This window comes from Balaenoptera physalus (genome assembly GCF_965194825.1).
Source record: "Balaenoptera physalus genome assembly, chromosome: 12".
NCBI classification, from domain to species: Eukaryota; Metazoa; Chordata; class Mammalia; order Artiodactyla; family Balaenopteridae; genus Balaenoptera; species Balaenoptera physalus.
The window spans coordinates 71,034,874-71,051,928 of record NC_138897.1 but is presented as its reverse complement, the minus strand read 5'-3'; the positions used below and the strand labels follow the sequence as shown (position 1 = coordinate 71,051,928).

Genomic DNA, 17,055 nt, shown 5'->3' with positions numbered 1-17,055 from the left:
CTGGGGGCAGAGGGCCTCTGGGGCCTCACCTCTCGCAGCAGGCGCGCCTCCAGGAGCTCGTGGTAGGCCTTGGCGGACTCCTCAAACCGGTCGTGCTTCTGCAGATCCAGGGCCTTGTGGTACAAGGCAAAAGCCTCTGCTTCCTGCAAACCAAGACAGAAGACATTTTCACACAGCACAAAGGTTTGTCTTTTTAAGCCGACAATGTGTGAGAGGGGGCTGCCGTCAAGGCCATGTTACTCGTCAGCTGCACGCTCTGTGGTGGAAACAGTCCTAATGCTCCAAGCTCGCAGGAGCTCATCACTGGGAGAAGAGCCCCTCAGCAGCCCCCCAAGGAGACACGAGCAGCACGGGCTCACCTGAGTCTAAGCAACAGCAGAAGGCAGGCTGAGGGCACAGAGCAGAGCAATGCCAAGGTTCTGTGAGCCCCACTGACTCTTTCTGGGAGAGTGGCCCCACCAGCCGGAATAACCCAGGGACTCCGAGAGAGAAGGGAAAGCTTCCACTGCTTTCTATGTGCCGCTCTGCCTCAGCCTGCTCGCCGCCGGGAGGGGCAGAGGGGGCACCGGGCAGGCTGAGCCCCACTGACACCCCTGAGGGCCGGGGACCACTGACCAGCAGCGTCTGCGAGGGCTCCACACTGTCCTGGCTTCTCCCGAGAAGGGGGAGGTGTATGCTTATTCCAGGGAAAACAAAGACTGGAGCAAACCTTTGTTATATTCGCATAGGACGTGGGGGGAGAGACGGCCAAGAGGAAGGCAGGCAGGCTGGAATGGAAGTGGTGCCGGACCTCGTGGCAGAGAGGAAAGACAGAGAATCCGTGCTCCCCACAGACCACCAGTGAGACCTGGGCTAGGCAGCACCCTCCGGGGCCTCCCCCTGGAAAGTGATGTGCTGCCGCCCCCCGGGTGTGCCAGCTCCTGAGGCCCACACAGACAACCGGCTGAGTGAAGAGCCAGCCCCGGCTGCAGAAGGGCCCACGCACATTCAGAATAAACAGTGTGACCATCCTCAGCGTGACCCTCTCTAAGTGAAGCAGGTCAAACAGGAGATGGAGAGCCGGCCATCTCTGTAAACAGGGTTTTCCTCTAAAATCCCATTCAGGAGATATCGGGATGCATCTGAAACATGGTGCCACCCACAGAAATGAGAATCAAGGTCCAGCTGCAGAGAAGCCCATGGACCACATACCTGCGCCTCCTTTGTCTGGGTCTTGTGACTTTTAAAGCTTCCTTCATGATCATCCTCAACCGTGGAGCTGGCATTTAAGGCTGCGATTCGAATCTAGAAACAGAGGTTTGACGGAAGAGTTGCTTTTAGATGAGACGTGTCTCGTCTCTTCAATAACCCACAACGTGCACAACACTCTGTAACACACTCGGCCTCAAACAGCTACGGCTTCCCCAGATGCGGAGGAAAAGGAGGACTGGCACATTCTGAGGGAACCACACCAACCTGTTCAGGGAGCATGTCCACTACAAAAGGAACAGGCTGGGGACACCCCAGCAGTGGCCCGACACAGCAGAAGACCCAGGCATTGGAAAAACAGATTCCAATGACACGGGATAACTGTGTGCCTCTCTAGCCATGGTGATGCGGCCCTGCAAACCACCCAACAGGAGAGCGGGCACCCACACCCTCGAGGGTGCCAAGAGCCCTCCGGGGAGGAAGGCTGCCCCATTCGGACAGCCTTCAGGGCCCAGCCAAGAACACACCCCTCGCCCCAGAGCACCGCAGAGCAGGTGAGCATCAGCACATACCATAGTCAGAGGCTTCGGCACACCGCCCAGCGCCGCCCAGCAATGCCCAGCACCAGCAGGGCAGTGCCAGCCCACGTGGCTCCTATGGAGGAAGCAGAACAGGCTGAGGGAGGGCCCTGGAAGCACCAGGTCACCAGGAACCTGTGTCCAAACCCACAGGCCTCCCGGCTCTGGGCACACAGGCTAGTGGGCCTCGGGATGGCTCTTCAGTCTGTCACCCGGGGGGGAGCCCCTGGTCCTTGGGACGGAGTGCCCGCCTTTGCCAGACCAGGGGCCAGGGACAGAGGGGAGTGAGACCGACATCTGCCCCCAGGGTTCACTGCTCAGCAGAGGTAACAGATCGATAAACAATTATTTTTTCAAAAGTTGAATGAAATAAAGAGAAACACAGGCAACAGGTGAACAAGTCATTCGAAGGGATGGAGGAAGGTGAAGGAGGAAGCCCTGTGTTAAGCCCCAGGAAGGGACAGCAGTGGGGTGGAGGGCGGGGAGGCAGAGGCAGGGGGTCTGGAGGGTGGGAGGGAAATATAAAAGGAAAAAAATTAGACGTAGGCAGACCAGTGTGAAATCTGCTAAAAAAATGACAGGATTGGTGAGGACGTGGAGAAATCAGAACCTCATCCACTGCAGATGGGAACGAAAAATGGTGAAACCTGTCTGGCAATTGCTCAGAATGTCAAACACAGAAATTCCACCCCCAAGAGAAATGAAAACATGTCCACACCAAAACTTGTTCATGAATGTTCACAGCAGCATTACTCATGACAGATTAAAGGTGGAAACAACCCAAATGTCTGTCAGCTGACAAATGGATAAAGAAAATGTGGTATGTCCATACAATGGATTATTATTCAGTGATAAAACAAATTAAAGTACTGGTACTTGCTACAACATGGATGAACCTTGAAAACACGCTAAATGAAGGAAGCCATTCACGAAGGCCACATATTGTCTGATTCCATTTATACAAAATGTCCAGAATAGGCAAATCTATAGAACCAGAAAGTAGAGTAGGCTAGGGGAGAGGGACACATGGGGAGTGACTGCTACCACGTACAGGGCTTCTTTCTGGGGTGATGAAAATGTTCTGAAATTGATGGTGGTGATGGTTGCACAACTCTGTGGATACACTTACACTCACTGAATTGTATACCCTACGTAGGCGAGCTGTATGGTCTGTGAACTGTGTGCTGCTATTAAACAAAGAGATGCCAGGAGCCTGGCTGGGGAAGTGGCACTGGGGACAGAGGAGGGGACACGTTCCAGGAGGAAAACTCACAGAACGGGGCCCCTGGGAGGTTGGAGGGAGCAGCAGGGGTGCCGGGTAACAGCGGGGGTTCTGGCCCGCGGGTCGGGGAGGAAGAGGCAGCACCACCAAACAAGCCAGTCAGGGCAGAGGAGGGAGCTAGGAAAAGTCCCACCTGAGAGGCTGGCAGAAGGCCCCGAAGGGCCCAGCAGGCAGTGGAAATGAGCCTTGGCAGAGACTGAACACGTGCTCCACATGTATAAAATAAAAAGACCACTGCTACTGCCAACAGAGCTCACAGCTACGACCTTCACAATGGGCTCTGAGTTCTCCAAGGGTTCCTACAAGGAAGAAAGAAAGTACAGTCTTCTTCACAGACAAGGAAGACTCAAACCCCACGAGGCTGATAGCTAGTTTATCTCCTGGGTTCCACATTTAGAAAAAAGAATTCTGCTGATTAACTCTGGAAACTGCTGCTTGACCATAAACTATGCTACGATGGGCACTGTGACCACCATACAATCTGAAAAAAAAAAGACGATAAAAGTAGAAACTATAGCACTAAAACCCTGTACCTGGGGAAAACACACACACATCCCAAGGGGCAGTGTCCCTGTGAAGAGCAAAGGGAGAGAATGAAGTCCCTGTCAACTCTGGGTGGTGTCTTTCAGTCGACATTTCAGAGGCCAAACCAGCTTCCTCAAGGACTCACTCTTCTCTGGGAGTGGATTTCCACACATGCCTTTGACTGTGGACAGATCAGGCTTCACAGCAACCGATTCAGCTGACAGATTCTGGACTAAGGAAGAAAGGCCCTCCCTCCGCCCCTGCTCCCCACCAAGGCAGCACATGTTGCCTGAAGACCAGTATGGGACCCACGCCTCATGCCCTCAACACCCCCCACCCTCCTCCCTCGCCATACACTGATGCCTGGCAGCTCTAGCAAACTGCTCCCATTCTTTGTTGAAAGGGCTATGGAGAGATTTTGCTTCCTTTTGTTTCATTTGTTTAAAATTGAAATTAGTTATTTTCTTCTGCTGGACAGTATTAAATAGACCAGGATGTTGAGTTATCTGCTAGACTGCACACACACACACACACACACACACACACACACATGCACTAACAAGTGCTGACGAGGATGTGGAGAAATTGGAACCCTTGTGAATAAGATTCACCCTTAAAAAGGAAGTACCCTCTGACACATGCTACATGGATTAACCCTGAAGACATTATGTTAAGGGAAATAAGCCAGTAACAAAACTATGATTCCATTTATATGGGGTACCTAAAATAGGCAAATTCATAAAGACAGGAAGTAGAATGGTGGTTGCCAAGGCTGGCAGGAGGGAAGGATGGGGAGGTATTGTTTAGTGGGCAGAGTTTCCGTTTGGGAAGATGAGGTGGATGCTGGTGATGATTGCACAACCACGTGGATGCATTTAATGCTATGGAAATGCACACTTTAATATAGTTAAAGTGGTACATTTCATGTTAAGTATACTTTCCCAAAGTTTAAAAAAAAAAAATCCCAAAGGATAGAAAAACAAAAGCCTGATGGAAAAGTGGGGAAAAGATATGAGCAAACAATTCACACACACACAAAAAGACATACAACTGGCTCTCAAACATATGAAAAAATGTTGGAACTCACTCATAATTAGAGAGATGCAAATTAAAACAACATTGAAACTCCATTTCTCCTCTACCACATTGGCCAAAAGTGAGGCAGGAAAGCACACCCTAGTGGTGAGGTTGTGGGCAAACAGGCACCACTCTCAGGCATCGCTGGGTGGGAATGCAAATTGGTAAGACCTGTCTGGAGAGGAATTTGACAATAGCTAACAAAATGACCTTTGTTACCTTGTTACACTTACCTTTCAACCCAGCAGTTCTGGGAATCTACCCTGAAGACATACTTCAAACAACATAAAAATACATACACACAGGGTTATTCACTGCAGCAGTTTGCAACTGCAAGATACTGGAAACAACCTAAATGTCCACAGACAATAGAGTGGATGAATAAATAAACTATGATACAACCACACAATGAAGCAATACACAGCTGCAAAATTAGTGAGAAAATGTTCATAGCAGTATTATTCATAATAACCAAAAAGTAGAAACAACCCAAATGTCCATCAACTGATGAATGGATAAATAAAATGTGGTCTATCTGTACAATGGAATATTATTCAGCCATAAAAAGGAATGGAGTACTGACAACACAGATGAACCATGAAAACATGATGCTCAGTGAAGGAAGCAGCAACAGACTACACACCGTATGATCCCATTTCTATGAAATGTCCAGAAAAGGCATATCTACATACGCAGAAAGTACATTAGTGAATGCCTAGGGCTGGGGGAGGAGGTGATGGGAAGTGAGTGTTAATAGACACAGGGTTCCTTTTGGGGGGATAAAAATGTTCTAAAATTGATTGTGGTGATACCTGCACAACTCTGTGAATATACTAAACACCAATGAATTGTAAACTTTAAATGGGTACATTGTATGGTGTATAAATTATATATCAATAAAACTGTTTTTTAAAAAATGAATAGGAGGGACTTCCCTGGTAGCACAGTGGTTAAGAACACGGGTTCGAGCCCTGGTCCGGGAAGATCCCACATGCTGCAGAGCAACTAAGCCCGTGCGCCACAACTACTGAGCCCTCATGTCACAACTACTGAAGCCTGCAACGAGAGAAGCCACCACAATGAGAAGCCCGCACACTGCAAAGAAGAATAGCCCCCGCTCGCCGCAACTACAGAGAGCCTGCGTGCAGCAATGAAGACCCAAAGCAGCCAAAAATAAATAAATTTAATAAATAAATTTTAAAAAAATGAATAGGATATCTACGAACAGATACAGGGTGATTTTCAAGACATATTGTTAAGTAAAAAAAAGCAAATACAAATATTTATAGCATGCCACCCTTCATATAAGAAAGAAGGGGCTATAAGAAAATACACAACCATCTATTCTTTGTGCAAAAGAAACATGAAAGGACAATCCAGGTACCAGAGAGATCAGTTAGTTACAGGAGGTGAGTGGGAAGGGGTGCAGGGGAGAACGGGAATGGGTGGAGGGGATGCGGAGGGAAGGACCCTTCTCTGCGTATACCTTGTGCACAGCTCTGACTCTGAGAGCCACGGTCACGTGTCACACTCCAAAAATAAACAATCAAAATCAACTAGGATCTAGGGGGGATCCAAAATGGAATATAAATACTAGTAATGAACCTGTTGTATCACAAATAACATAACCACACTGAAGGGGATGAGGAAGAAAAGAACAAACCTGTATAAAACAGTATCTTGACTGGATACCTCAAGGCTAAAGACAAAAAGGAGCTTCAATTCCAGGGTTGGGGCAGAGAAAATACAAGACGAGCCTGGAACATCCTGTGGTGCCTGAAGGTAAGTAAGTACTCAAAAAAATGATGAGGGTTTGTTGATAGGACACAGCGGCTAACCTGAAGGAGACCCTAGATAGCCAAAGCCAAACAGTGAGCAACAAAATAATGGTAAGATTAGATTTTAACTCACAAAATAAAATGAATATCCTTGGGTCCATACTGATATAAATAAATAATCAAATAAATAAATAAATGAGAGAAGGAATAGCTCTTCCTTCAACTGAATTTCAATGAATAAATGCAGAAGGAAAGAAACATAATTACCTTTAGGCAAAGGCCACAAAGATCCACAGATGGATGCTAAGGTCAGTGGGTATAGATTTGCCAGAACCAGAATTTGCATCCTCTCAAAGTATCTCCCCCAGAGATACCTACTAACTACAAGGGAAAAAACTAACTTTACAGTGTTGAGACCTGGCAGACACCAACTAAACCAAGCAATCAAAGTAAACATCACCAGTAATGAAACATGTCTACCTCCTGAACTCCTTGATACGATGCACTGAGGACACCATGTTTGTGTTATTCTGGCCTAAAATGCATAACTTCACTCCAATCATGAGAAAACATCAGACAAGCCTAAGCTGAGGGATATTAGACAAAATAACTGATCAGTACTTTTAAAAAGTAGCAAGGTCAAGAAGTTAAGAAAAGACTAAAAAACTGTTAAGGACTAAGGTGGAGACTATGGAGAAATGACTAAATGCAATACGGGATCTTGGATACAATCCTGGGATGAAAATAGACCACTGGAAAAACTGGTAAAATTCCAACCAAGTCTGTAGTTGAGTTAATAATATTGTATCAATACTAGCTTTCTGTTCCTGATAATTGTGCTAGGATTATATAAGATGTTAACATTAGGGAAGCAGCATGAGAGACACATGGAAACTCACTGTATTATTGTTGCAACTTTTCTCTAAATCTAAAAGTAGTTTAAAAGACAACCTATAGAATGGAAGAAAATATTTGCAAATGGTGCATCTGACAAGGAATTAATCTCCAAAATATACAAAAACAGCTCCTACAGCTCAATATCAAAAAAAACAAACAACCCAATAAAAAAATGGGCTGAAGATCTAAATAGACATTCCTCCAAAGAAGACATACAGATGGCCAAAAGACACATGAAAAGATGCTCAACATTGCTAATTATTAAAGAAATGCATATCAAAACTACCATGAGGCATCACCTCACACAGTCAGAATGGCCATCATTAAAAAGTCTACAAGGCTTCCCTAGGGCGCAGTGGTTAAGAATCCGCCTGCCAATGCAGGGGACATGGGTTCAAGCCGTGGTCCGGGAAGATCCCACATGCCGCGGAGCAACTAAGCCCGTGCACCACAACTACTGAGCCTGCGCTCTGGAGCCTGTGAGCCACAGCTACTGAGCCCATGTGCCACAACTACTGAAGCCCACGCACCTAGAGTCCGTGCTCCGCGACAACAGAAGCCACCTTAACAAGAGGCCTACCCACCACAACAAAGAGTAGCCCCCCAATCGCCGCAACTAAAAAGAAAGCCCACGTGCAGCAACAAAGTCCCAACACAGCCAAAAATAAATAAATAAATAAATGTATAAAAATAAAGTGTTAAAAAAAAAAGTCTACAAATACAGAGCCCACGCACTCTGGAGCCCATGCACCACAACTAGAGAGAAGCCCACACGCCGCAACCAAGAGTCCGCGCCCTGTAACAAAAGATCCCACGTACCAAAACTAAGACCAGGGCTTCCCTGGTGGCGCAGTGGTTGAGAGTCTGCCTGCCATTGCAGGGGACGCGGGTTCGAGCCCTGGTCTGGGAAGATCCCACATGCCGCGGAGAAACTGGGCCCGTGAGCCACAACTGCTGAGCCTGCGCGTCTGGAGCCTGTGCTCTGCAGCAGGAGAGGCCGCGACAGTGAGAGGCCCGCGCACTGCAATGAAGAGTGGCCCCCGCTCGTCGCAACTAGAGAAAGCCCTCGCACAGAAACGAAGACCCAACACAGCCAAAAATAAATAAATAAATTAAAAAAAAAAAAAAAACTAAGACCAGACGCAGACAAAAAAATAAGGAAACTAAATAAATTAAATAAATATTTTTTAAAAAAAGAATGAAATAATGCCATTTGCAGCAACACGGATGAACCTAGAGGTTATTATACTAAGTAAGACAAAGAAAGACAAATATCATATGATATTGCTTGTATGTGTAATCTAAAAAAAAAAAAAAAAAGATACAAATGAACTTATATACCACAAAGAAATAGACCCACAGACATAGAAAACAAACTTATGGTTACCAAAGCGGGGGGGATAAATTGAGAGTTTGGGATTAACAGATACACACTACTATATATAAAATAGATGACCAACAGGGACCTACTGTATAGCACAGGGAACTGTACTCAATATTTTGTAATAACCTATAAGGTAAATGAATCTGAAAAAAAATAGATATATATGTATGTATAACCAAATCACTTTGCTGTACACCTGAAACTAACACAACATTGTAAATCAACTATACTTCAATAAAAACACACACACAAAGTAGTTTAAAATAAAAACTTTACAAAGAAATAACCATTTGAGATTATATATTTATCATCTGTAAGCAATATGAGAATAAAGACCATAGCCATATTATTCACCACAAACCCTAGAAACCACAAAAAGGAGTTTAAAAAAAAAAAAAAAAAAGCTACTGTATAAAGATGAGAAGGGAAGTATCTGGTACTCATTTCTCAGTCTCCCAGCAGAACAGTTGCATTTTCTCAGAACAGCACATTCAGGAGTTAAACCTCACAAGTTTTCAAACTCTTTATAGTTTTCATGTCCTTCAGAACACATAACAACAGCACACTTTGAGCACCTCGTACCCTGATCCAGTGGTAAGTGGTGATGTTTCCTAGCAGGCTCTGGCCTGGGAGTCGGGAAGCCTAGGTCTTAATAAGCTCAGTTGGGGCACTACCCGGCTGTGTGACTGACATGGCATAAGATACCCCCTCTGGGTCTCAGTTTCCTCTACTGCATGAGTCTTTGGACTAAATCAGGTGTCTGCAAGCTCACTAGCCTACTGTTTCCATACAGCCCAAGAGCAAAGAATGATTTTTACATTTTTAAATGGTTGAAAAACTTCGTGACACGTGAAAATTACATAAAACTTACATAAAATTCAAATTTCAATGTCCCTAAATAAAATTTCATTGAAACACCACCACTCTCTTACATACTGTCTTTGGCTGCGACCACAGTACTGAGTAAAGTATAGCACCCAAATACTTATACTATAGTAAGTATACTCATACTTACTTTAGCCACAAGACATACTACTACTATAAAAATCATTATATCTACAACCAAAGTTTGCCGACCCCTGAACGAGACCACTCCGAGGATACTCCAGTTCTAAGAACGGTTATGAGTCACCCAGAAGGAAGCCCAGCCGCATGGAATCCGCATACACAGCACGACCTGTAGTAACCCAGGCCCCCAGAGGTGGAGGGGCCCCCAGAGGTGGAGGGGCCCCCAGAACCCCTTGTGCAGACAGCTGCCAGCAACAGGAAGCTCTACCCGGCCCGGGTCCGCCTCCTCGGGGCGGTGGGGCAGTCAAGGCTTGCAGTTCGGAGCCAATGGCCCACGGGGGAGCCGGGGACTCGGGACAAGCGGCTGCACGTCCTCTCGGCCTCAGTTTCCACCCGTGAGAGGCGCTCACCGCACAGCGCCGCCGTGAAGGTGAAGTAGAAGGACACGAGGCGGTGGTCAACGCGGGGCCCGGCACCGCAGCCGCAGACCGGACGGCGGCTCCCGCTGCGGCCACTGTACCCCTGCCCCCACGCGGAGCCCCTCTCAGCCCCCCGGGACGAGCAGGAGCCGACGAGAGGCCCGCGCGGCAGCGGGGCCCAGTCGGGCCGCTCCGGGTCCCGGCTTCAGTTTCCCCACGAGGAGCCCCAGCATCCGCCCGGCCGGACCCCGCGCCCACCGCCCCTCAAGCCCCCGTCCCCGGCAGGGCAGAGCCGCGCCCCCACCCGGGGCCGCCCCAAACCCGCTGCCAGCGAACTCACCAGGCGTCTCCACGGCAACCGCCTGTCCGCCCGACCCCCGCGCCTGCCGGCTGCGCGCCTCACAACAAGGCGCGCTCCCATTGGCTCCGGAGCCGGCTCCACCAGCCAGTCGGCAAGCGCTCACGCACCGCCCCGCAGAGCTGGCGCGCGAAGACCCAGCAGGCGGCCGGCGAAATCCTGCACTTCGGCCTGAGCGCGGCTGGGGTTCAGCGCCTGCTGCTACCCAAATCCCGCCCGCTCCCTCCCCACCGCTCGTCGTACCCGGGAAGCGCCGAGCTCGGGGCCTGGCCCGCAGCAGCTGCCAAGTGACGGCCGCACTACTGTTACAACCTGCGACAGCTGTTCTGAAGGCCGTGGAAACCTGGGGACACTTGGAGGGACCGGGGCCGGAAGAGCATTCTCACATTACCTGGACCTCACCTCGTTCCGAAAAGGATTTGAAACCTAAAAGTCACAGATACAAGCAACTACTGAAGCAAAAGAAAAAGGGGGAGGGGGAGCGGGGGATGAACGGACCGGGGAGGAAGTGACAGAACAGAGCCGGAAGGAGGGCCCAGCGTTGACGGGTTTCTGACCAGGGCCTGGGACACAGGGAGCTAAGCGTTTTAGGGAAGGGCTTCACACTGGTTGACATTCATAGCGGCTTGAGTCCAGCAAGAATGACTTAAAGAACGAATGTTATGGCTTTTTCTTTGACTTTATTTATAGACAGTAAAACCATGGTGAAGAACTCATAGACGGTTCAGTACAGGAAAGCTTTAATGATATGCTAGTAGATAAAAAAATTGTCACCAACCTTGATTTTTGAGAGGAGTATAAGGGGCAGGGTTGGGTTAAACAGCATAAACAGATGGTTTCAAACTTTCGTGGATGACTTGCAACCTTGTATGCAGCTCCCACCAGAGTCGTATCTTGAAAGATGCTCTGGAGTGAAAGTTGAAAAAAGATGGGAAAGGTGGTGCAAGCAGCAGGGAGCTAGCTGTGTGGCAAGGTTTTGAGTTGAGAAACACTGCTGGCCATGCAGGAGCCTCATTGCAGCATGGTGTTATCAGGGGGTAAAACTCAGGGCCACAACGGGGAGAGGTAATGCCCGCGTGGGGGGAGGGGCCAGTCCTCACAGCAAACAGATGATATCACTCACAGTAGTGGGGATGAGATTGAAGCTGGGGAGACCAGATAGGAGGCTCTTACCTTATGGTCCTGGCAAGGGTTAGGCCTGAATCCCTCCTTAGGCACTTCAACCATTCATTTGCATTCAACCCACAAACATTCCCTGAGCCCCTTTGGGAAGCAAGACATCCATGTTGGCAGAAGGAATGAGAGCAGAAACAGCTGGGACAGTGAGCCAGGGAAAGGAACTCCAAGCTATGGCTTTTAACAAGTCCTCAGCGGTGGTCTGGTAAACACAGCAGGCACAGGCACATTCTTTTGGAAACTAACTTATTAACCAGGTGGACTGCATAGACTGAAAATCTCAATTTGGTATTTCATTGGTGAACAAGGATGATCAAAGCTTTAATTGTGCAGAGAAACATAGTGCCCAGAGATGTAAACTCTGCATCTGGAAGGAAACTGAAAAGGCGACTTCCTTTGGGCTACCCCCACCCCACCTGTATATCCTCTGAAATTCAAAAGCATGGTATGTTCTTTAGATGGGGGGGGGCGGGATCCCATTCATTCCATTTCTAGAAGCAGATGTTGCATTTCTGGGTTTGCCATTCTGGGACATGGATTTTTACAAGGCGCGCAGCTACAATGAATTCTCATCAAGACTCACTGGAGAAGGTGAAGTTTGGCAATGTCCAGGGAAGGTCCCTGAAGCCCAGGCTGAGGACAGGAACATCTGGTCAGCAGAGTCTGCAGGAAGGCCCAGGCTGGACCAGCTGCCAGCTCCTCCCCACCAGCCTGAACATGGGCATCGGGAACAGGGCCTCCAGGCTGAGCCCTCCACCCTCTGATTTGGGCAGCCGAGATACAAGACATGAAACAGAGGCCCTGAAGACAGGAACATCCCACCTCCCAGGTTCCCTAAGGTCCCCACCTCATAAACCAACCCTGCTGCCCAGGGTGGCCCAGAATGCCGGGGGAGGGTAAAGGGAAGTAGAGAAGTCATGTTTGAGAGACAACGCTCTTCATTTATTTGTCATAAGGATGGGGAAGAGGACCGTGAGGTCACAGGCCTGTCTGCACGTGGGGGTGCCAGAAGCTGGTATCCACCAGGCCCTCACTTTGCCAGGAGGCCTCTCTGGAAGGGGCTGCCAGCTCACAGATGCCCTGGACGCCCTCCACGCCAATCATAAAAAGGTCATGACTGTCCCCTTCTTGCCGATCTGCCAGGGCTCCAAGGGGAGAAAGCGGATAATTATCCTTCAGGAGACAGAGAAAAAGATGTCATCAGCTCCTTGGCTAATGCCTCACATTCCAAGACCCCTAGCCAGGTACTCCCACCATGGGCTCCCAGGCCAGCCTGCCTTAGCCCACCAGCCATTTTGCAAGCCTGTCTCAACCCATTAATGCTCTCTGCCCAACCCCCGACAGGGCAGTGGGCATGTCAAGGTTGGAATGGTGACTGCACATCATCATCACCCACCAAGAACAGACTCTCAACATGGCGGCCTCTGTGGTCACTATATCCTCTGTCTGCGTGTTCACAGGGGAGCCCTGTCTTCCAAACTGCAGGCCCCATGGGGGCATCTGCAGTGCCCAAGCTGCCTGTTTTCGCAAAGCCTGGCTCAAGAAGGCCAGGCACAGGGTGACTCCCCCCACCACCCCTGTAATGTCTGTGGAGTGAGTGAGTGTGCCCCTCTCACAGAAGTGATAGGAAGTTCCTTGTGAAGAAACAGGATACCTGGGATAGCCTGGGACCAAGGAGGTATATGTGACAACCTCAGTTTTCCCATCTGTAAATAGGCAAAATGGAGGTATCTACCTCATGGGGATGGCATGTCCACATGAGGGGTGTGGAGAGGGGGACAAAACTTCTAAGGATCAAATGGGATCAGGCATGTGAGCTACCTATGGAGTATCTGGCACATAGTAAATTACACATTACTTGTGTTGTTAGAATTATTATCACTCCCCAGCTTGAGGATCAGGTCTGAGCACCACCCAGAAGTAACCATTCTTCACCAGCCTTTCTGGGCCAATGAAGGCTCCATTCTGGAAGGTTCTTTCAAGCTTCTCATATACTTAGTTCCTCGTAGGCATGGAATTGGCTCAGGAATATTTTTCACCCAGGAAGAAACTTTAACCTTGCCACAGAATACCAGGTTTGGGAGCTGTAGGTGTTCTTGGGAATCGTTTAATCCATGCCTCTCTATTCACAGAAGAGAAGGCTACAAACCAGAGATGGTTCACTTCCAGGTTTGTGTGGATCCTCCAGCTGCATGGGACCCAGAACCCAGGTCTCCAGACATTCAGGCCAATGCTCTTTCCACTACTCTGTGGCCCTCCCAGGAACCTTACCTGGGACCTAACTGGGCCATAGGCCCAAAGGTCACAGCCTCAGGACATACCCAGAATTCCTCGACCAGCTTGGAGAAGCTCTAGAAAATTACACCTGTTTCCCTAAGATGTGGGGAAGCCTGAAGGCAGATGATAAATGGCCTTGGTTTTGTCAGGGTAACAACATCCTGCCCTACCAAGTGTCAAGGCAGGTGCAGTATAGTGCCATCCCATGCAGTACCCCCAGGGAGTGGTTAAAGGAGAGCCTTCCCACTTCACAGATGGAAACACTGAGGTCCTGGAGGCCACACCTTGCCCAGGTGTCACAGGGACCACTACAGAGCCAGGAATTCACTCAATTCCACTACCACTCTCAAGGTGGGCCCACCACCGGGGGACGCAAGGCGCCCTGCGGCACCACATCCTTCTAGCGAAGGGTGGGGAATTAATTTTTTCCCCAACCTTAGGAAGGGCCTCAAGTCGGATCCCTGCCCCGTCTCGCGGAAGTCCCAACAGGGTCCTCTTCCTGCCCCTACGCACCGATCCTGGGCCAGGTCCAGCTCCTTGGTGAGAAACTCGAAGAGGCGGGCACTGTGGCCGCGGTTCTCCTCGGCCGTGCCCACCACACCGATGGAGGAGACGAGCAGTTGCGCGCCGGGCTCCGCCGAGCCGTTAACCGCCATGGCCAGGCCGGGCCGCACCGTCACGTTCACGCGCTGCGGGGACACGAAAGTTTCGCCTGAAGCCGGTGTAGGCCGGGATGGTGCTGAGGACCGGGGAGCGCGGAGTGGGGGAGCCCGGGCCCCGCGGGATCAGGGCTGGGGGCACGGGCCGGGGTCCTTGGAGGTCACGTCGGGGTCATGGCTGGACGGCGACAGGGAGCAGACGTGGCGGCTGGGGCCGCGGGGTCTTGGAGAGCGGGAGGTCAGACTTGGCGGGCGCGGAAGAGTCAGGGTCGCGGTGGGGAAGCCGGAGGGCGGACAGAGCCCGACCCCATCCGCCAACCTCCTCCCTCTCCGTGCTCCCCTGCCCATACTCACGTCCTCAGGCTTGCCCAGGATGGCGGCAGTGGCCGCGCAGAGCCGCTTCTCTAGTCCCGCGGGCACACGGCCGGCGGGCAAGTTCGTGTCCAGCTCAACGAACGGCATTTCTAGCGGGAAGGCGCAAGAAAAGCCGCCAGGGAGAAAGCACGGAGTCCAGGTGGGTGATCTCCAGGATAGGGCTGCAGGGAGCAGGGGCGGGGCGCCGCGGAAACCCGCTCCTCATTGGCTGGGCAGGTACACAGCGCCCCCCGATTAGCTGCCTAGACTACACCCCCGGCTTCGGCCGACAGCCTCCGCGTGCGACGGCGCTGATTTCCGGAAGTGCTGTAGCCCGGCCGGCTCCGAGTAACCCCACCCCCAACGAGACATTGGCCGCTCCAGGCCCCGCCCACAGCCAGGCCCCACCCCCGTTCCAGCCACACTGGCCGAGGTCTCCGGTCTCCTGCGGCTTTCCGGCGCTACTGCGGTCGTCTGCTTCTTAGCCAATATTTAGATGGAGGTCTGAACATCCCCCACCCCCAAACACACACACCTGTAGGAGCCTTCCCCAGGCTCCACCCTAAAAACGTTACATCGTCACGGAGGCTTAAAATTATTTTTAAATGGGTTGCCTCCAAGTCAGGCAACTTCACGTTCCATGTGTGAATCAGCACTTCTCTTGATCAGGACACCTGGTTGATACGTGTGGGCTCGAGTGGGGCTGGGCAGAGACCCTCGGACTCCCTGCATCCCTACCTGGCCCCCAAAGACATCTACCTTTGTGGCCTCTTATGCCTGTGCCAACCTTGCCTCACGGTGAAGGACAGCCCACCGGGGGGTGAGAGCCGCCAAGTCCCAGTAGAATTACCAGCAATGTTTACGGGACCCTATGTTTTTATAGGTGAAACAAAAGTTGTTATTTAAAATGTGGAAGTCGGACTTCCCTGGTGGTGCAGTGGTTTAGAATCCGCCTGCCAATGCAGGGGACACAGTTTCGAGCCCTACTCCCGGAAGACCCCCACATGCCACGGAGCAACTAAGCCCGTGCCCCCAACTACTGAGCCTGCGCTCTAGAGCCCATGAGCCACAACTACTGAAGCCCGTGCCCCTACAGCCCATGCTCCGCAACAAGAGAAGCCACCGCAATGAGAGGCCTGCGCACCACAACGAAGAGTAGCCCCCACTCACAACTAGAGAAAGCCTGCGCACAGCAAGAAAGGCCCAATGCAGCCTAATTAATTAATTAATTAATTAAAACAAAAAAACCGTGTAAGTCTGTTGAGGTAGCCAAACATGGTACTCTCATCTGCGTTGTAAAGTTGTTTGAATTGTAAATGACAAAGATAATTGAAATTGTATGGGTGTATATGAACAATTTCAATTACACATCTAAAATTCTATTTAAGTGCACATTTTAAAGGAGCCTGTATGGGAGGCAGGCAGGCTGAGGCTCTGTCTGTCCATGACCCTGTCTCCTTCGTTTATTAGATGATTCAGATATCAGAGGGTCTAGGACACAAGACAGGTAGATTGTGACCATCCTGAGGGACAGGTGACAAGTCTGGGACCCAGGGTGTAGCTTGGAGAAGACAGTGGCCGGGGTTACGAATAGGCATGGGAGAGCAAAGCCCCTCAGCAGCACCAGGAGGGCCAGGAACTAACCTGAAATTTCCCTCCCTGCAAGGAGGTTCATGAACCAGCCCTGCACCCCACCTGTGGGAGACAGCGTCACCCCAGAGGGAGGAGAGAGACCTAGGAGACTGAGGTGATTCCTGATTGTGACTCTCTTTACCAAGTCAACTGTGACATGTGCCAGCCCAGGGGGCATGGAACCAGCTCCCTGCCAGGACTGAGGGAGGGAAGCATTGGGGCTGAGGAGCCCAGAGGGGTCACCTGACTTGGCCTAGGGTGAGAAGTTGGAGGAATTCTCCCTGGAGAAGGACGTGGTAACAAATGCCAAAAGACCAGGAAGAGCACCAGGCAGGAAAGGTGAGGGGGAGCCCGGTAAGCAGCAGAAATAGGCTGAGCCAAGGCCAGGAGGCCAAGGAGGAAGCTGGGAGTTGGTGCTGGGGCGGGGGGGTGGAGCCAGGAAAATGTTGGGCTACTGGGGGAA

At 50.5% G+C, this 17,055-nt stretch overlaps 2 protein-coding genes across 8 annotated transcripts in view; both read right to left on the bottom strand.

Annotated features, from left to right (window-relative positions):
• CABIN1 (calcineurin binding protein 1) overlaps positions 1 to 12,474 on the bottom strand; it is a 102,872-nt gene extending 90,398 nt beyond the window's left edge. For 6 of the 7 annotated variants that reach the window (XR_014251566.1, XM_082416252.1, XM_082416256.1 and 3 more), the window contains exons 1-4: positions 10,477 to 12,474; positions 1,761 to 1,842; positions 1,192 to 1,284; positions 30 to 143 (exon numbers count right to left, since the gene is read on the bottom strand). Coding sequence is in view for 6 of the 7 variants with exons in the window: in XM_082416252.1 (XP_082272378.1) it covers positions 30 to 143; positions 1,192 to 1,284; positions 1,761 to 1,763 (210 nt within the window). In the remaining variant the exon portion in view is untranslated. Of the gene's footprint in view, positions 1 to 29; positions 144 to 1,191; positions 1,285 to 1,760; positions 1,843 to 3,181; positions 3,348 to 10,476 lie in introns of all 7 variants that reach the window. The other variant, XM_082416253.1, reaches the window with a different exon arrangement.
• Positions 12,475 to 12,590: 116 nt separating this feature from the next.
• On the bottom strand, positions 12,591 to 15,292 carry DDT (D-dopachrome tautomerase). The gene is made up of 3 exons (XM_082416379.1): positions 14,961 to 15,292; positions 14,461 to 14,636; positions 12,591 to 12,843 (listed from the first exon to the last, which is right to left on the bottom strand). The coding sequence occupies exons 1-3, from the start codon at positions 15,066 to 15,068 to the stop codon at positions 12,771 to 12,773; spliced, it is 357 nt and encodes a 118-aa protein (XP_082272505.1). The 5' UTR covers positions 15,069 to 15,292; the 3' UTR covers positions 12,591 to 12,770.
• Between the last annotated feature and the right edge of the window lie 1,763 nt (positions 15,293 to 17,055).

Excerpts from the sequence above, each read along its gene's own strand:
- DDT (XM_082416379.1), bottom strand. The coding sequence starts at position 15,068 with ATGCCGTTCGTTGAGCTGGACACGAACTTGCCCGCCGGCCGTGTGCCC. Across the intron at positions 14,637-14,960 it reads TCCTGGGCAAGCCTGAGGAC|CGCGTGAACGTGACGGTGCG; the intron begins GTGAGTATGGGC and ends GTGTCCCCGCAG. Across the intron at positions 12,844-14,460 it reads CTGGACCTGGCCCAGGATCG|GATAATTATCCGCTTTCTCC; the intron begins GTGCGTAGGGGC and ends TGTCTCCTGAAG.